The sequence below is a fragment of the Exophiala spinifera genome, assembly GCF_000836115.1.
Source record: "Exophiala spinifera strain CBS 89968 unplaced genomic scaffold supercont1.2, whole genome shotgun sequence".
Taxonomy (NCBI): domain Eukaryota; kingdom Fungi; phylum Ascomycota; class Eurotiomycetes; order Chaetothyriales; family Herpotrichiellaceae; genus Exophiala; species Exophiala spinifera.
This window is the reverse complement of record NW_015622514.1, coordinates 2,581,755-2,600,740: the sequence shown is the minus strand read 5'-3', so window position 1 is coordinate 2,600,740 and position 18,986 is coordinate 2,581,755. Positions and strand designations below refer to the sequence as shown.

Genomic DNA, 18,986 nt, shown 5'->3' with positions numbered 1-18,986 from the left:
GAAATGCCTGAGGGAGGAGAAGGCACCTGCATCGAACAACAGAATCCAACAGAGGCAGATGTTCCAATGCCATTCAAGGCACAGTGTTTCGCAATGGCTTCTTTGTGATAGCAGGCAGGACGTGTGACCACCAAAATTTCTTTTATTCCACCCCGGACTTTGTACAGTCACTTCGCCACTTTCCTTCACTGCGCTGCTTCACTCATTCATTCATTGACCTTGCGCCTCAAGGCGCTGCCTTGTCTTAGTTCTTCCTCATTTGCCCATGCCTTTTAATTCTGCCTGACGCTTTCAACACCGCTCATTCATGCGGGCGCCTCTTCCGCCCTTTGTCAGCCTCATTGCTGCGAACGTCGCTCCTTTAAATCCATAGACTCCCCCCTCGCCTCCACCATGGCTAACAACAATAATCTTGCCATAACCTCCGAAATTGAAGATCTCCAAGACGACATTGCCTTTAGAGAAGGCCTTATTGCCAGTCTTCAAGAGATGGGGACAGATGAGAATGACGGAGACGTTCAAGAACACCGTACCGAAATCAGATCTCAGCAAAATCGAATCCGTGCATTACAGCGAACCATGAACAAGAATAGCGTTGGGAATCCCGTCAATCGTCAGGGACCGTCCTCACAAGAAGCTCACAGTGCCAGTGGTGCAAGACTGTCCCAAGCAAATGCCAGCCATCTCGATCGGAAGCGCCACAGAAACTACGTCTCTGGCGATGATGATCACTTTCTCCATCCCTCAAAGTCGCGTCGGACTACTCCAAGTTCATGCTTCACAACAGCCCTCTCGCCCGCAGAATCCTTTGGTAGTGTGGAGAGTCTTCCTGAGTTGAGTGCACTGTTTGGTCCCGAGGAAGATATCGAACGCAACAACCAGCTTTGGAGGCGACTCGAAGAACGCAAGAAACAAGAGGAGGCGGATGCAGAGCTTGCAAGAGTTCTGTCTCAACAATGGAGTCAGGAAGATGCGACCCAAGAGCCGCTTCCTACTGCTCAGCAGGCTGACTACACCCAACAATTCCTCTCGAGTGACGGTACTCTCAATCGACGCCCGGCCACCGCGTATGCTGCCAACGAAGGAAGACGGTCGAACTCGTCTGGAAGTGCTTCGACTCCAGGTTTGCAATCTACAGACACTCGCCCAAATCACTCCTTCGTATTCACTGCTTCCGAGCCTTCAGGATATCGAGGACCAAACAAGCAAGACCCCCTGACGACTCGAACTTTGTTCTCGGCACCTCAGAGAACGAGTGAAGAAGAATCCGGGCGGTCACAGCCTTATCCCGCTTGGGCCCAGTCATCATCAACTCTGCTATCTGGGGCGATGCCAGGGGCTTTCCCGGGATCGCAGCATCCTATCAGCACTGGAGGCTCTTCGGTCTACAACTTGACTTCGTACAATGGTGCTTCCTCGTCCTTGAACAGCTCGCAATCCTTTACTCTCCGCAGCAATTCCTTCAACCCGCCATCTTTACCTTTTGGCGCTCCGTCGTCTATGCCACACTCCTATCTTCGAGATCAGTACAGCGATCCAACGAAGACGCAAGAGGAGATCGAGACACTAATGAAACATATCAGACCGGATGAAGAGTTTACCCCGGATCAAGTAACACAACAACCAAAGGAGCTCGGCGCAACTATGATGCCGCACCAACTGTACGGACTGACGTGGATGCAAAAGATGGAAGATGGTAGTAACAAGGGTGGGATTCTTGCTGATGATATGGGGCTAGGCAAGACTATACAGAGCATCGCCTTGGTCTTGAGCCGGCCACCACCATCCAACAAGCATTTACCAACTCTCGTCGTGGCCCCGGTAGCCCTTATGCAGCAATGGAAGCGCGAACTAGAAAACATGGTCATGGCGCGGCATCGTCTCAACGTTTTCATTCTTCATGGACAGACTAGAAATACCACCTGGTCTGCGCTGCGCGCATACGACGTTGTGCTCACCACATATGGTCTACTGTCGTCAGAATTGAAACGCAAACTCGATTGGGAAGAAAAGGTAAAGCGCATACCTGATGCGCGCGAGGACTGTCCTGTGTTAGGCGAGCGTTCACACTTCCACCGCATCATCCTAGATGAGGCACAAAATATCAAAAACGCGCGTACAAAGTCCGCCATAGCGTCATGCCGTGTCAATGCAGACCATCGGTGGGCACTCACCGGAACTCCTATGCAGAATAACGTGGAGGAAATGTTCAGCTTAGTCAAGTTTTGCCGTATTCGTCCCTACAATGAATGGGAACGTTTCAGACAAGACATTTCCCAGCCTCTCAAGATGACCTGGGCAAGTCGAAAGGAAAAGGGTATGAAAACCTTACAAGCATTGCTCCGGGCAATCCTATTGCGGCGAACCAAGCACTCGAAGATCAATGGCCAGCCAATACTACAGCTACCGGACAAGCATACCGTGGAAGAACGAGTCGTCTTCAATGAGGACGAGTTGACCTTCTACAAAGCACTTGAGGCCAAGGCACAGATCCAAATCAACAAGTACATCCAGAAGAACACGATTGGCAGAAACTATTCTCATGCGCTTGTCCTGCTATTGCGTCTGAGGCAAGCGGCTTGTCATCCCCATCTTGTCACCCAAAGCAAGGATTTCACCCAAGCGGCCGCCAACCTCGATTCCAATGATCTCATCACGAACGCTATTGAACTCAAGGCCGACGTTGTGAAACGATTGATAGATGCCGACTCCTTTGAGTGTCCCATCTGTATGGACGTGGATGAGAACCCGGCTCTATTTCCCTGCGGTCACAGCCTCTGCAACGATTGTCTCAGCAAATTGGTGGATCAAGCTACCAACGATGCTGAAGGCCGCCCGAAATGCCCGCATTGTCGTTCTCACATTGACGCCCACAAAGTCACCGATGTCATGAGTTTCTACCGTGTACATTGTCCCGAGCGAGAGGGCGTAGAGCCTCTTCCAGAAGTAGACTCGGACTCAGATTCCGCTTCAGAGTCTAGTGACGAGAGCGACCAAGACGAGGGTGACGATCTTCGTGGCTTCATTGTGTATGACGATGATGACAAGCCAGGAGGCAAGGTACCAAAGCGATCAAAAACAAACAAGGACAAGAAGTCTTCAAAGACCAAGAATAAGTCGAAGCCTCATGATGCTTTCAAATCGCTTGCACAATTGCGCAAAGAGGGACTCAAAAGCAAACATGCTAAGCGGAAGTACCTCAAACGCCTCCGGAAGACCTTTGTGACTTCGGCAAAGATTGATCGAACTGTGCAATTACTTGAAGAGATCAGAGACCGTGGCGAGAACGAAAAGACAATCATCTTCTCGAACTTTACTTCGTTCCTGGATCTCCTTGAAGTTCCCCTTCATGATCACCAAGATTTTCGCCATTACGTGCGCTACGATGGTAGCATGTCTCCAACCGATCGCAACAACGCAGTATTAGAGTTTACGGACAATCCTCATTGTAACATCATCCTCGTCAGTCTGAAGGTCAGTACAAATTGCTATTCGACCGATGCATTTAAAAGCTAACATAGTTACAGGCTGGTAATTCAGGATTGAATCTCACAGCCGCGAATCATGTCATCATGCTTGATCCCTTCTGGAACCCCTTTGTAGAATTCCAAGCAGCAGACCGTTGTTATAGAATTGGACAGAAGCGGGAGGTGACCGTTCACCGAGTCTTGATTGGAGAAGGCGAGGATTCTGAGGCAGAACCCACCCCTGGAGGATTTACGGTCGAAGATCGCATCTTGGCCTTGCAGGAGAAGAAGCGCCAGTTGGTGGAGACGGCTCTCGACGAGTCGGCAGGGAAGGAAGTTGCGAGACTTGGAGTGAGAGAACTGGGTTATCTGTTCGGCCTCAATCAACTCTGATTGTGGAGGGCATTTACTGGTCTGCAAGCGTGGCTGGAGACGTTCAACCTGCTTCCGCTCTACGATATTGGCTTTCTTTTACCAACTCGATTCCCCAAGACGATGGATTCGAGAGCTGGTCATGACCAACTGCGAAGGTCCATGCACTGTGGTGCTTTGCCATCACAACTCTCTTCAGTGACAGCCTTTCTCGATCACGACCTACTATTGTTTTCCAGCAGCACGATCGTTTCTACGGTACTATTACGAGATTATGACAACCGACAAAAGATCTGCTGATATGCGCCACACGAGGGACAAAGTTTCGGCTCTAGGCGATCAAATGAATATGTCAGTGCAGATGCACATGTCAGCATTCTTTCACAATTATGACATTATGGGGTTCCGGCAAGTCATTGAATCGAAACAAAAGAGTGGTGCTTTTGTTGAATCTTGGTCAAATCATTGAACAATGGCCGGGTACATTGACAAGAACCAACTCCTTTGTCGAGAAATAATCGCCTTTATCTCGACGCTTCCAATGAGTGCTATGAGAACACCAGAAGTATTCGATCTGTAGATGACCCTTATTGCTCTCTCTCTGTCTCTCTCTATCCCCCAGTCTGATTCACACTTGCCCCTTATAGCCTTCTTCCTTTTAGGCCTTCACTTGCTTTGATTCTCGTCAACGATAGGCAGGATATTCCCCAACTTGACCTATCATCATGTCTGAAGCAGAGAATCCCAACACCCTCAAGGGTGCCACTGCTCTAGAAGCCGTGATACCACCACAGGCTTCATCATTGCGCTCATTCACCATCTATCGTCAACCTCAAGTCAGAGCTGTGACTGAACAGCCTTCTCCCTGCCCTTCAGTCCTTTCATCGCAACCTTTGAACTTGTACACGGAAACCTGGACGCCGTCGGGCCCGTGTATGCCTCCCAATCCTCCTTCGCCGCCGCGGTCTGCTCAAGCGATCCTGGCAAGCAACTGGCACCCCCACAACATCGAGGCCAATGAACCATTTCCAGCCTTGGTCGACCCAGCCAACGATCTAATCAATGCCCGCACGCAGCTGCTCGACTCTCTACGTCGTCGGTCAGTGACTTACTCTCAGTCCCATCCGGGCAACCTCAGACAGCACTTGGACTCGCTGGTCTCTCGCATGGACCCGCACACAGGCCACATCAAGGCTGACGAAGACTTGACGCGCAGCAAGGCTGACTTGTTATCTATCATGGCTACTAGCGAAGCATTACGGGAGCAGCGCCGACTGGGCAACGCGGGAAAAGTATTCCAGGTCCGGTTCCTTGACACGGCTGACGCCTTTAACGACAACAACAAAAAGATTTCGACGACCAAGTCCCCGTCGCTGCACAAGGATGCCGAGCCAAAGGAGTTCCTGCGGCATAACCTGAGGATGAGAGCGAGACAGGGCATCGAGACGGCAATGAAGTACGAACAAGAATCCGGCATTGGCTTCCTCCGTCGGCAACAGGCGTCAGACGATCCAAGAACAGATGCGACAGGCGGTACGAGTAGAGGGGAATCCAGGACCAGAGAGCCTCGTCGACCGCCTGGGGTGACCAGAGAGGAAGTCGCCCTGTCTTTGTCGATGCTGAAGGAGAGTTTTCCACAGTACTACAATGATGATGGTCACGTATTATCGAGTGGACAAAACGCCAATGGCGGCGGCACTGGGAAGTCGAGCAGCACGAGACCAAAGCTGAAGGCGTCTGCTGCAGCACACCACGTCGACGGGCTTAGTAGTCGAGAAGGTACGTCTCGTTCTTCGCGATCAGTTGAGCGTTTGCCGGCTCCACCGCCAACCTCAGAGACAATGACGCGTCCGGTATCCTTTGAAGGGCAACAGTACGCTTCACTGCGGATCGTCGAGCCCACAACACGGAGCAGATCGACCGGGGTCCAGGGGAGCAAGACTCCGCCTGGTCGATCGTCGGTGACTACCCACTATCAGCCGGTAAGTACTACTCCCCCCACTACCACTACCGCGACCACTGCTCTCTCTGAGGAGTCTGCTCAATATCAATACCCTGGTGTTGAGCCACGGAGCACATGCACCACCCAACCGCCAAACTTACAGGGCGGTGAGCATACATACGGTAATCGTACTCACATGCATGCTCGCACACGGGCGTCCACACCTGGCGTGCCCAAGATGTCAAAGGTCCGTACGGCGTTGAAGAAGATCTCGTCGATGCTCAAGGCTTTCGTACAAGGGGTCGGACTTTTGCCGTCGCCCACGAAGTCTACGGTTCCCAAGAAAGATAGACAGCGACAGCGACATCGACAGACCCCTGACGCCGCGTCGGACTCGTCGTACGACAATAACGCACTGAGGAGTCGCGGCATTCGACCTGTCGACGTGCAAGGGCAAGGGGAGGGAGTCACAGGTAGGAGGAGGAGGAGGAGGCCTCTTCTTCAGTCCACGTCGCGCTTGGATGTTTCTTCTACGGTTGCTTCGACAAGTCGGGAGGCGTCTCGATATTACTCTGACGCTTCTTCGTCGCAGTGGATCATGAGCGCGAATCGAACGAGTTCCGCCGACGAAGATGACGACGAACAATCCGTGAGACAAGGGAGAGTTGGCACCACCCGACGATCTACACCGCGGAAGTTGCAGAAGAGTCGAAAAGCAAGAGTAAGTAAGGATTGAGAAATTGAGAGCCATGAAGAAAAGCGTCCGTACGTCACCCACAGTGTTACAAGTTACGACGAACGAAGACAAGGCGTAGGGTTACGGTGGCCCCGTTCCTGTCGTCTTGAAGATGAAAATACCTGAGCTGTCAGCTCCAGAGACCTCGGGATCGAGTACTCGTACGTGTACACGCAGGTAAGAAAAGCCAACCAAAGGACGAAGCAAACAGCAGGTTTGCGTTTTTTTTCTTTTTCTTTTTCTTTCTCCCTTTCTGGAGCCACTGGTGAGTTACGTAACGACAGACACATCGTACACGTCAGGTTAGAAGTAGCAGAAACAATAATCTGGGCGCAGTGCGTCAACTCAGGTATTTTCAAGGGTTGTTGACATGGTAAGCAGAGCAAAGCAAGTTCAAAGTAATATTGAAATCTCCGTCAGGCGCAGTGCCGTGCCGTGCGTGCGTCGGTTTCATCCAATCTGTTTCATCCCATCACTTGGTACCATATAACTTCACCAGCGTCACATATTTGCTGTCTGTAGCTGGCCTCTCGAGTCCCAGGTTTCACGAGTCTTGACTGTATTGTATTCACCCTTCTCCCGTTTGCATCACTGCACGTCTTGATATTTGTGTGGTAGGGCCAGATGGAAACAGAAATAGAACTAGAACCAGATCAAGGTCAATTTGGGTGCAACCACACCTTGAACCAACTGATGGCCGCCTCCCTGGCGCGGTTCATGGCCTTGTACTCTTGTCCGTTTGCGATCTTGACGTCTCCCCTCGTGCAAAAGCCGTGCTCGACGCCCGGAAAGTACTGGTAGTCGTACGCCACGCCCAGCGTCGGGATGACCTTGTTGGCGTACTCCTTCAACTCGGGCAGGAACATGACGTCGTGCTCCGGCGCGAGGATCTGCACCGGGACCCCCACGGCGTCGATCTCGGTCTTTTCCAGGAGTGACGGGTGGCCGGTCGATATGCAGTCGACGAGGGGCTCGCCGTTGTCGTTGTCGTTGTCGTTGTGTGACTTCGCACCGAGTCTGAACACGGCCCATCCGCCGAAACAGAACCCGATCGCCCCCACGCGCTTGTACTCGTGCTGCGTACGGAGGGCGCGTGCGCACTCGAAGATCTCGGGCGTGCGGATGTCTTTGGTGTTTCGGCTCATGAAGCCCGCGAGGTCGAGCTTGTGCCACTGCGTCGGGTCGGCGATGGTCTCGAAGGGGCCTAGACTTTCGCCGCCGAAGCTGTATCGACAACACACGCGCGAACGCATCACACCTTGACGTCAGCCCTGGGTGTCCTGCCCGTGGATGTTACGGAGAAGGACACAAGTGTCGGTGCGGTGTTGTCGCTGTTGTTGCGCAAGTCCGGTCCACACCGGCCGAAGAGATCGCACCAGGAGCGCGGGCGGGAGACCGAGTGTCGAGGCCTCGGTCAATTGGGAAGATTACTTACAAGTCAGGCAGATACACGGTAACGTCTGCCTCCTTTGCATAGCTGTCCGCCAACAACCTGGTGTTGGGAAACTTCCATCCAAACGCATCGTGGATCAGCATGACGGCCGCGTCGGGATTGGTACCGGTCATGTAGGCCTTGTTGGGTCCGAGCGTCTTCTCTTCTCCTTGGGGTGTCCCGTCCCAGAGAGATCCCTTTTGACAACACTCGGAATAAGACATGGTCCGTACACGTGAGGAGAGACACTTGTCCCCCTTGAAAATCCTGGCTGAGGTCGATACGCAAATCAAGCGCTGGTGTCGTAAAGAGGATGTATGATCAGGTTCAGACTCAGCATCGAAGAAAAATATGCCTGAGATTGCTTCGTGATCAGGTAAATAAATGGCAGTGAACAAGAGTCAATGCTCATCCAGGACGCGTAATCCAAAGAGGCGGACAGCATGGCCAAGTGCCGAGCTCCAAAACAGGGTTGGAACGGTGCATGGATCTGTGTTCTTTTGTAAATCGAGGCTTGACACCAAAGCCCACGGAGAGCGAGGGGATGCTGGTCTGTGAAGTGTTGATTGATGAAGAAGTGGACTGGTTCGCAGTCACGACTAGTTAACTAGTTGGAGAGGTAAGCACTCTAACTACTCCTGCATTGCAGCGGGGCGATTGGTAGCGCTTCGCGGGAGGCCTCAAACCAGCCTCGCAAAGATCAAAGATACGAGCTTAGACCAACGGGACGCAGATGGCAGAAGTGGTTCTTACCGGGGTAGAGAAGGTGAATCAGCGAGGGTTTTCGCTCGGTCATCAGGGCTCGTCTCAGAGCCTATGTTAGTGGCCTCCGCTGGGATCTGTAAAGAGATTCGACTCACTCTCCCCATTCCAAAGTCGAGTGTAAGTGTATCTGTATGTGTGGCCGGATGTTTCCGTGTCTTGGACTGGCAATGTGAACCTACTCGAAGGCCAAATCTCCCACTCAGCCCGACGCTCCAGGTGCCTCTCAATGTATACAGGCCCCTTTGACTATGGAGCCTTGACGAGGCAATGAATGGATCGACAGTATGGAGAAATCAAGGCCCTCTCATGAATCAATCTCACTGTGGAGGCCTGCTATTGTAAAGTATATTTCACACTAAATCGAAAACCACTTTCTGATGACTTTCCAGCTCGGCGCCCTCATCTTCCTTCAAGACGAGTCTCACCAGTGGGAAACCCTTCAGTCTGAAGTCTCAAGAAAAGTACCATAAATCAAGGAGGTCATGCGCGCCACCGAGACAGCCGTCGCAGCGACAACAGAAGAAATGAGACTGTTTTGAGTAGCAAGTGCCTTCGCCTGAAGGTTCTGAGCCGCCAGACAATAACTTCAACAGACTCAACAGACTCTGGACCGAGTCTCTCTTTCACGTCAAATTTCATGCCGAATGTTCTTTTTGATTCTCTGCTCCTTCATTCGTCTTCGTACTCTGTTTCACCTTGGGTACTTTTGGCAAAGCTCCGAACAACTCTGCACGCAAAATTCCTCTGACCTTTATGTTGGCAATGTGCAACGTGGCCAATGCATGTTGTATACTGGGTGCTCCCTCAGGATAGATAATGTACAAGCCTGAATCCAAATTTGCGTCGGGGCGGAACTTGTCATGATACGCCTGCTTTCCACCGATGGGCAGGTGACGGAACGCCCGTCGATAGCATGACCTGGTGACGGCGGTCGTGGGTCTGGACAACGCGGTGATCTCGCCAAGTTCTCTGGCTGGTTCGAAACCAAAGCTCAGATACCCAATCCCAGCTTGCTGGAGGAGTGACATTGCCGAGAAAACGAGGAGGTCGGTGATGCCCTTGGGTGCCGTTGGTAGCGCACAATACGGATCGATGTGGTAGCCTTTGTTGGCCCCGATCTTTCTTAACGCTGCGAACCCATTGCACTGACCGTCACGACCCGTTGTGTAGATGTAGGTCATCAAGGGCGGGATGGCAAAAGGGTCGAAAACAGTCATGTATGCTTGTGGCCGGGACGAGTGGTTGCGACTATCCCTCCATGAATCGTAGACGTGCCGAAGCTTTTGCTCGAGGGTTTCATCTCGACCTTGTTGACTGGGAATGTAGACATGGACTGAAACTCCACCTCTTGAGGGGTCGAGAAGCTGTCTGTTCTGGCTGATCACCCTCTTCCCTTCCTTCTCTTGTAGTATGGGGTTGTCCAGTGGATTGAGAACTCTCTCGGTCCCAAACCGCATCGTCACCCACTTCTTCTGTGCAGCGTATGGTAAGAAATTGTCCGTGGTGCCCAGGAATGTAACGCCCCAACCGCGGCGTTTTCGTAATCGGCGGAATTCCAGAAGGAGGTTATCATACTGGCTCTCCGAACATAGAGGGTCACCACCAATGACTGCAATGTTGTTCAATACTTTGTAGTACAGTGCCGACTGGAGGTCTTTACTCAAGAAGAAGCTGTACGATGGGTCCAGCACCCCCATATGGGAGACTCGACCATACTTCTCTACCAAAGACCCCAGTGCCGAAATGGCGGCGAAATCATAGAGCGTGAAAGTATTGATATCCTTTGGCCTCTTGGTGGTGGAATTGGAGGCTGTACCGTCGGCTGCCTGTGAACTCTGACTAATGTTGGCTTTTATTGTGGCAGCAATCATGGTTTCCGGCCCAGTGCGGTCCAGGATATCATTCGTCATCTCCTGTGTTGTTACATACACCGGTGACGACTGACTCTGTGCCTGGAGATGCTTGAGTCGCTGGGCAATATCCAGAACCTCCATGTCTTTTCCACCTGAGATCAGAGACGCCGTCATTTGGGTGCCCAAAGACTCCGAGAGCAACGTCTTCTTTCCCCGAGGCGAGTGTCCCGCAGGTGATGGAGGGGTGTCACATGGCTGCATTCTGCTTTTTGGTCGTTTCCTTGGTGCTTTTGTCGAGCCTCGACGCGGCTCCTTTACCGGCGCTGTGGCTACCAGAGTTGATTGGTTGCTATCGAGAGACACTCGTAGAGAGTCGTCTGCCGCATTTGGGCTCCTGGGATGATCTGTAGGCTGCATGACGGTATGATTGGTTTGATATTGGGCTACCAGAGGGCTGATTCACCCAAAGTTTGAAATGGCGAAAAAGCGCAGGTTGCTGGTCTTGAGGACGACAGCGGGAGAAGAAGTGCATGTCGACGAGGGCATATATGGTCAAGAATGCCATGACTAATGTCCACTCCTGTTTTCGTCTATGTTGTATCGTATATTTTCTGTCTGGGATAACCTCGAATACGCGGATGGGGCTGTGTGAGCCGTGCACCCAGTGGGTGGGGCTGGGGCCGGACTTCAGCTCGGCTGGTACAAGACTCCTAAAAGGGAATGATTCGTGCGTGCACTCTGTGTCCGTGGGCAATAATAACGCGCTTGAATCCTCTTATGCCGTAAAGAATATGGCATTCTGGAGTTGTAGCAAAAGAGGCCGCGTAATTTTGGGCGGTTTTCCGGGGTTGAGGTTGCGTAAGTGGAAGTGTCTGAGCCAGGCAGAAGCATTTCCAGCGATGAAAATCTCCCAGGGACAAGAATAGGATTGATGCGACCGTGCGCTTCTGCGCCCTAGGATTCATTTGTCGTATTTTCCGACAGCAAGGAAGTATAAACATCGCTGCTGTGTAGACTTCGTATTCGAAAAGCGATACGAGCCCCTGTTCAAGTCCTAGACCGGTGTCGTAGCCAGGACAGACGTTCAACTCGGCTGAGGCGAAGTACCTCGACTCGCGGATGAAGGACGGTATTGTCGATCTCGAAATCTGCTCACCCTGACTTCTCAAAGTTCTTGATGGTGCCCTTCATCTTCCATCGGCGCGTCGCCTTCGGCCTCGTCACCAGTTCTCTCCTTTCTCACCTTTACTCTAATCCTTCCGTGAGCACCACGCTCACTAAAATCGAGGTTCCATGCTAAGATCAATTTCCTTTCCCAACCTTCATCGAGCCTATCTATCCTGCGTGCCCCGACCCAACTATAGCCTTCCTTGAGGACAACGTTGGCGACGATAGCAAATTGACCCCAACCTAGCCGGCGAATTTCATACGGCGGACACGATAAGACGACTCGTGGCCTGTGAAATGTGGGATGCTGGAAGTAAAAAATTGTCAAACCCCCTTGCGCAAAAATAACATGTCGGACTAACCAGAATTATCTGCACTTCCTGGATGATGTCTGTCCTTGAAGGTCTCAGGAAGAATTTCCAATCGTGGGTGTTCTTCGATTCATCATAAGCACGGACGAGTCTGTGCTCGTTACCGATATGTATAAGGAGGGTTTCAATATTTGAAGCTGCCCGCATTCTTTCTGCTGCTATATCATCGGCCTCACGCGCCACATAGATCTTGGGGTACAGTCTCTGTAAGGTGAGCTGACGGTCATTATCAAATATGGTTGTTGTGGTTGTTCGGCACATAGGACAGCTGGTGTTGACCTCCTCGGGAAGAAAGACGAGGTCCTGGTCAACGATTCCATCCCTGGCCATTTGGGAGGAGACACAAACATCCGCCCAGTTCGCCATACAGTCCTCGCATGTGGTGTGATTACAGGCTGTTCGCACAGGCCGGTAGAGTAGCTGAAGGCATATGGGACAGAGATCATCGCCAGCAACTGCATCGGTCAGTGTGTCTCCCGCTGAAGGGGAAGTCTCTGGCCTCTTCGGATCAGCAGCTGAGTCGGTCAGCTCCGTCATGCCATGTGTTCGTTTCATGATGGAAATATGAGAACAAGAAGAGTGAACAGCGACAACGAGATGATGCCTGGTTGACTGTGTCGACGAGACTCGGCGTTACTGAGTCCCTCGCTTCAACGTATATGCGGTTGAAAATCTAATCTAATCTAATCTAATCTAATCTTGTCTATACGGTGAAACTAGTAGATCTTTCTCGTATAGTGAGTGGGCTGACCTCTCACGCTGCGGAATTGTCGGGAAATTAGATCTTCACTCGAAAGAAGAACACGCCACGAGCCCCTTGCAGCCAGAGACGCCGCGTTGCATGACATTTTAACGGATATCGCTCAGAGCTTCCACTGTCCAGGGAGGCAAATCCAATATAGAGAAACTCCCCATCCTTTTTCTTTAATCGTGACTCCTCACGCTCTTTCAATTCGCCTTTCTCCTTCCACACACTCCTTTGCTCCGTCTCATTCAGTCGACCGACCTTCTGTCAAAGCCTTCGATGATGCCTAGCCGAACACTTCCCACGATGCCGCAGGCGGAAGTTGAGGCACACAACACGAAGGACTCGTGCTGGGTCACTATTGGGGAGCGGATATTCGATGTAACCGACTTTGTTGAAGACCATCCCGGCGGTGGTGAGTTGATCCTCGAATATGCCGGCAAAGACGTGAAGCAAATCATGGAGGATGAAGTCTCCCACTTCCACACCGACACTGCATACGAGATACTCGAGGAGAGCCTTATCGGATTCCTGCCGACCGAGCCTGTTCTCAAGGCCGCAACGGCCTCTCCTCATCCCGATGAGGTGGTTCCCTTACCCGCGACAGCCAACGGAAATGCTGAATTGAAGAAGCAAGGAGTACAAACGGAAGGCCTGCCAACAAGAGAAGTGTTTGAGACCACCGGAATGTCCTGCGCGGAAGACCTCTCGAAAGACACAGACCTTGATAAGGACTGGAAGCAGCACAAATTCTTGGACCTGAACAGGCCGCTGTTCCCCCAGATGCTGTTCAGCAAATTCTCCAAGGAGTTCTACCTAGAACAGATCCACCGACCTCGACACTACCGTGGAGGTGATTCTGCTCCGTTGTTTGGCAACTTTCTTGAGCCACTCAGCAAGACGGCGTGGTATGTTGTGCCAACGCTCTGGCTCCCGCCGGTGTTTTACGGCTCGTATCTCGGTCTTACACATCTACCTCTCTCCCAGGGCCCTGCCTACTGGGCCCTCGGACTCTTCCTCTGGACCTTGGTCGAATATCTCCTGCACCGCTTCCTCTTCCATATCGACTACTACCTGCCTAATCACCCTGTCTTCCTGACGCTCCACTTCCTCCTGCATGGCATCCATCACTACCTACCCATGGACAAATACAGACTCGTTATGCCTCCTACGCTTTTCCTCATTCTAGCGACGCCATTCTACAAACTCGCGCACGCCGTCTTCTGGTATAATTGGTACGTTGCCATCACCGTCTTCTCCGGCGGCATCTTCGGCTATGTATGCTACGACTGCACGCATTACTGGCTCCATCACCACCAATTGCCCGCTTATGTGCGCGATTTGAAGAAGTACCATCTCGCCCACCACTACCAGAACTTTGAACTCGGGTAAGGAAGACCACTTGTTTTGCGGATATTATCAAGTTGAGCTAATCGATGATTTCAGGTTTGGCGTGACTTCCAAGTTTTGGGACTATGTATGGGGCACACAACTCGAATACTCCAAACCCATCAAATCCTCCTAAGATGCAGTATCCCCTTCCGAAAAACTGTTTCAACATGGGATAAACCTGGACCTGCCATGTTCAAAGACTGGGTTCGTGTGCCCGACCATCAGCCCAGTACATCGCGGCACTCCCTCGCTCCTTTCGCCTTATAATTGGAGAGTTTGTGTACAATAATTCAACAAGTTGCAGAGCATGAAGAGACGGTGTGTATGACAGGGAGTTTAGGTATTCTCGCTTTGGGAGGGGTTATTTTTCCTGGGAGGGTACGGGGGGACTGTATAGACTTGCTACAAACTCATTGACCTAAAATACTTACCTGCGGAGTACCTAGGTACGTAAATAATCCTAATGAAATAATGATTCACAACGACCCTGCTATACGGGGACACTATGGAGGACACGAGTAAACGAGCACATACAGTACCAGCTTAGGTACGTCACTCAACCATGTCAGTGTATGGAGATTGAGAATGACAAGATGACAGACGAGAGAAGTGTCTTGTATTTTTTTGAAAGCTCTTTTGAACGAGATGGAACACTCCTCAACCTACGTTGACTGGTGATGGGCAGGTAAATATCTACCTTGGTTGGGCGAAGGACGCACATGATCTCTGTACGGCAGATATTGTTGGATGTTAACAACCTAACTTAGGTATCGTGTATGTGTGTATGTATGTATTTATGTATGTAAATTCGCCTGATGTACTTCTGTACCTAGCCAGGTGTTTGAACGAATGCGAAAAGCGAAATGCAAAAGGAAAAATACAATACAGCAGTGACAATCACATCTCGCTTCATTCCCCCGGTCTGGTAGGCAATTCGCGGACTTTACACACAGTACATCAGGTGCATACCTTGTATATTTATAAATACATACACATCTCCCTTCTTTCTCTCTGTGTGTCTGTGTGTGTGTGTCTCTCTCTCTCTGCTCTCTAGTTCCCAAAAAGGAAAGTCCAATATTCGATCAATTCCTTTTCTCGTGTCGTCCACTTTGCGGTTCGTGAATGACAATGTATTGATTAATAAAAACGAGAGTGAGAGAGAGAGACACACACAGAGAAAGAGAAAGATGAGCGGCCACGGCTCTGGCCGCGTCCAAAAGAAAATCGAGTTTCGGTTCTCACCCAACACATCTTCATACACTGGGGTTGACGATGAATCCAATCAACCCTGCCTCGCCCGACCCAATCCAGTTCAGCCCTTGCCTCGCCCGACCCAATCCAGTTCAGCCCTTGCCTCGTCTCGCCTCATCCCGCCCAACCCAGCTCCCACTCCTGTCCAGTCCAACTACCATTAAGCAAGATAACAAGAAAAATCATCGAGCTTGCACTTTGCTTGAGCTTTGGTCCACCCACCAGCGAGGGAAAGGCAAACAGAGTCGAAACGTCCGATTAGTTTTAGGAAGATGAAGTTGGGGTTGGTCCGGCGGCATCGATGCTGCTGCCCCAGATCCATACAAAGGGGTTTCTTGCGCGGAGCTTGAATGCAGCGTGGGCAGTCGATGTCGGCGCAACGGTGGGTTCTGAGACTGGGAATACTGTTAGCGCGTCTGGTCCGAAAGTACTAGAACTCAAAGTGTTCGACGACGAGGACATTGTTGTTGACATTGATGATGCCATGGGTGGAAATGGAACGACGGAAACAACACCTGTGTCGATTTCCGTGCTGGACGTAGACGCGGATGTGGATGTGGATGTCGAACCGGTAGCGGTGCCAGGGTCATTCAAGGGAGACGCGTCGATGGTAGTCAGAGAAATTGCAGTCACGATTGTTGTGACGGTCGCCACAATCACCTTCGTGGTCGTCGCCCTGTCCGAATCTGAATCCGAATCTGTCGAGTCCGAGACTACAGCTGTGGCTGCGGGGCCAAAGGTACTCGGTGAAGTGCTGTCGACCCTCCCAGGGATAGGCATTGTCATGATGCTCCCACCTGGCATTGTCATGATAGAACCGCCTGGAGTCGGCATAGTGAGAACCACTCCATCTGGTAGTGTCAGGAGTGGTCCAATTGTCGGTGATGGGATTGGAGAGGTTGTAGAAGCTGACAGACTGAGATTCGGCCGCATCGGCAATCCAGAGTGACTTCCATTGTGGTGATTCTGGTAGCCAGATGTGCCATTGCACGTTGTTTGGTTGAACTGCCCAGGGTTGTTGGTGTGGTTGAAGTTGCGGCAAGGATGATCCCAGCGGAAGACTGAATGAGATTCGCCAGGGGCAAAACTGGGTTGTTGGCCACCAACCCCTGCACGTCCAGTCACTGGGCCATCGCCATTGAACGGTTGAAAGGGAGGTACTCCAGATCCCAATTCATGACCAGTCGTGTTGAAAAGTTGAGGTGCGAAGGGCATTTCTCCATGTCCACGTCCCAAATAGGGTGTAGGGGCTGATTGAGCAGTAGGGGATGCATAGGACTCACCTTGATCACGCTTCGTGTACTTGGTCAGGTAGACAGTCTGAAGAACCGTCTCAGTGACCGACTCCCATTCCGTCTCAGTGGCAACCTGGAACTGGGCGTTTCCATTGCCATTGCCACCACGACCTCCACCGGAGCCGCGGCCTGGACCAGAATTACCGGGTGGTGTTGGCGCTGCACCTGGAACATCGGTGGCAGCCATTGGTACGACACTAAAAGTCTGTGTTTCCAATCCAGGACCGGCAGTTGAGCCGGTGTGCACAGTCAAGAAGTCGGGGATACCTGTACTGATGACGGTAGCAGCGGAGACACTAGCTTCGCTGGCACCTCCAGGTACAGGACCTGTTGCGGTTGCACCAAACGCAATTGTGGAACCTGTGCGAGTACGAGTTAGTGGTGGTCGGAGAGCGGATCGAGTAGGAGCATTTATGAAGGGCAATGTCTTACCCGTCACAGCAGTTGGATTGGTGAGCTCCGCGAATTGGGCAGAAACAGCAGCCATGTCATAACTTTGACCGGGAACATAACTGGCCTGGCCCTTGGAATAAGGATCGATGCCGATATCGGCAACAATGTCGACATCCATGCAGGTGGTGTAGATTTCTTGTTTACCATTAGGAAGACTAGGGTCACCTCCAGGCAAAGTTGGCCAATCCCAGACCCAATACAGGGTGTAAGGTTTGCCAGTCGGCGCATCCAAGGGGATCTGGATATCAGTTTGGCACCACAAGTCGCGACCCATCAATTGTTCTGCTGCGTGAGCGTACGTGACCTGGCGCTGTGCGGAAAGGGGCGACCCATTGATCTGGTAACACTGGCCATCGTCGAAGTTCTGCGTCGACAGCAGGACCCCGCGACCATCACCGCCTTTTCCATCAGGAGTCCAGACACGGTGGATGGCCAGGAGAGCGTCATCAGGGCTGGGATCGGTAGTACCATAGACATAGATTGTTCCTCGATTGTCGGGTTTGCCTGGTTGGGTCCCTGGCATGGTAACATGGCCATTCTCCTGATATCGCAAAGCAACTGCGGATCCAGGAACGGCTTGCAGTCTGGGACTTCCATCGGTCTGGGTCTGAGATGTCTGGCTAGCTCTGCACATCAAATCTGTCGGAAGGACTGAATTTTGACGACCGTTTGGTGGAATGAGGTTGACCATCGCCTCGTCGGGAGAGACATTGTTTTGGCGTAGAACATTCCCCCGAGCGAAACCTGGGACACCAGCAAGGGTACCATTCGGAGCAATGATCAACATCTGCTCAATCCAACTATGTGCGGAGGCGACCGGAGCTGCGGCAAGCATGCCGAAAAGGATGCTGCGCAGAGAGGGTTTCGATAGAGACATGGTGTTGACGTTTGAAATAAGTCGTGAAAGGAAGGGAGATTCGTCCAGCGAAGAAATGAGTTTTTGTGAGATCGTTGGCTTCGTTCGCGATGCGCTTCGTGCGGTCTGTATGCAAGTTGGGTGTACTCTCAGAGTATGGTTGTGGGTTGTTTGAAAGATAGTCAGTTCAAGCTGTCGAAGTTAGAACAGGCGTAATGGGCGTCAAGGGAGTCGAGCAACCGACAAAGAGCGATTCGGTCCAAACAAAGGAGTGACGAGGTCAAAAGAGTGACAATGCAAGCATTGCGATGGAAGAAACAAAGGAATACAGACAATGCCTCACGCAAGCATTGTTCTGCGTTGGTCGAATGCGAAAAGTACAAAGAATGGCAGGCGATAAGCGAGACGTCGGGGGTCAAGGCAGCTTTGACAAAGAAAAGAACTCTCAGCCATCAGAGTGGAAAGTGGAGCATGGTTACGGGATTTTTCGATCGGCATCTAAGCGCGAGGAGTTGATGGAATCGTTTGAGAGCTCGCAGCATGATCCTTGCTTGATAGACCCCTTTCTATGAGATAGACACGGCGTGCTGCCGTGCGAAGATACAGTGGATGGACAAGCTTTCCGGAAAGTATGGCAAATTCAGACCAATACTTGAGTGGGCAAGCCGCAACAGGGTATTCTTGCCCATGGCCTGGACCCGGAGGTGCAGGTGTTTCAAGTGCCTGGTGATCTCATGGCTCGTGGCGGACCAGGGTGGTCAACTCAATCTTGGTTGGTGCGGAACACTAGCCTGGAGATATATCGATAAGAAGATATGAGGTTGCCGAGACGCGCTTCCTCTGTCTTTGATATTGTTCCGCTGCCTGGATCAAGTCAATATTGTCTTTG

General features: G+C 51.6%; 7 protein-coding genes across 7 annotated transcripts; 3 read left to right on the top strand and 4 right to left on the bottom strand.

Annotated features, from left to right (window-relative positions):
• Nucleotides 1-393: 393 nt before the first annotated feature.
• Nucleotides 394-3,860, top strand: PV08_03252 (uncharacterized protein; the record flags this gene model as incomplete). The annotated part of the gene is made up of 2 exons (XM_016377609.1): nucleotides 394-3,474; nucleotides 3,528-3,860. The coding sequence occupies 2 exons, from the start codon at nucleotides 394-396 to the stop codon at nucleotides 3,858-3,860; spliced, it is 3,414 nt and encodes a 1,137-aa protein (XP_016239179.1).
• A 704-nt stretch (nucleotides 3,861-4,564) lies between these two features.
• Nucleotides 4,565-6,517, top strand: PV08_03251 (uncharacterized protein; the record flags this gene model as incomplete). The annotated part of the gene is made up of 1 exon (XM_016377608.1): nucleotides 4,565-6,517. One exon carries the CDS (start codon nucleotides 4,565-4,567, stop codon nucleotides 6,515-6,517), a length of 1,953 nt encoding a protein of 650 aa, XP_016239178.1.
• A 659-nt stretch (nucleotides 6,518-7,176) lies between these two features.
• Nucleotides 7,177-8,173, bottom strand: PV08_03250 (uncharacterized protein; the record flags this gene model as incomplete). The annotated part of the gene is made up of 2 exons (XM_016377607.1): nucleotides 7,177-7,741; nucleotides 7,953-8,173. 2 exons carry the CDS (start codon nucleotides 8,171-8,173, stop codon nucleotides 7,177-7,179), a joined length of 786 nt encoding a protein of 261 aa, XP_016239177.1.
• Nucleotides 8,174-9,349: 1,176 nt separating this feature from the next.
• Nucleotides 9,350-10,828, bottom strand: PV08_03249 (uncharacterized protein; the record flags this gene model as incomplete). The annotated part of the gene is made up of 1 exon (XM_016377606.1): nucleotides 9,350-10,828. One exon carries the CDS (start codon nucleotides 10,826-10,828, stop codon nucleotides 9,350-9,352), a length of 1,479 nt encoding a protein of 492 aa, XP_016239176.1.
• Nucleotides 10,829-11,732: 904 nt separating this feature from the next.
• Nucleotides 11,733-12,660, bottom strand: PV08_03248 (uncharacterized protein; the record flags this gene model as incomplete). Its single annotated transcript, XM_016377605.1, has 2 exons — nucleotides 11,733-12,041; nucleotides 12,097-12,660. 2 exons carry the CDS (start codon nucleotides 12,658-12,660, stop codon nucleotides 11,733-11,735), a joined length of 873 nt encoding a protein of 290 aa, XP_016239175.1.
• Nucleotides 12,661-13,156: 496 nt separating this feature from the next.
• Nucleotides 13,157-14,375, top strand: PV08_03247 (uncharacterized protein; the record flags this gene model as incomplete). Its single annotated transcript, XM_016377604.1, has 2 exons — nucleotides 13,157-14,238; nucleotides 14,297-14,375. The coding sequence occupies 2 exons, from the start codon at nucleotides 13,157-13,159 to the stop codon at nucleotides 14,373-14,375; spliced, it is 1,161 nt and encodes a 386-aa protein (XP_016239174.1).
• A 1,382-nt stretch (nucleotides 14,376-15,757) lies between these two features.
• Nucleotides 15,758-18,118, bottom strand: PV08_03246 (uncharacterized protein; the record flags this gene model as incomplete). Its single annotated transcript, XM_016377603.1, has 2 exons — nucleotides 15,758-17,148; nucleotides 17,221-18,118. The coding sequence occupies 2 exons, from the start codon at nucleotides 18,116-18,118 to the stop codon at nucleotides 15,758-15,760; spliced, it is 2,289 nt and encodes a 762-aa protein (XP_016239173.1).
• Between the last annotated feature and the right edge of the window lie 868 nt (nucleotides 18,119-18,986).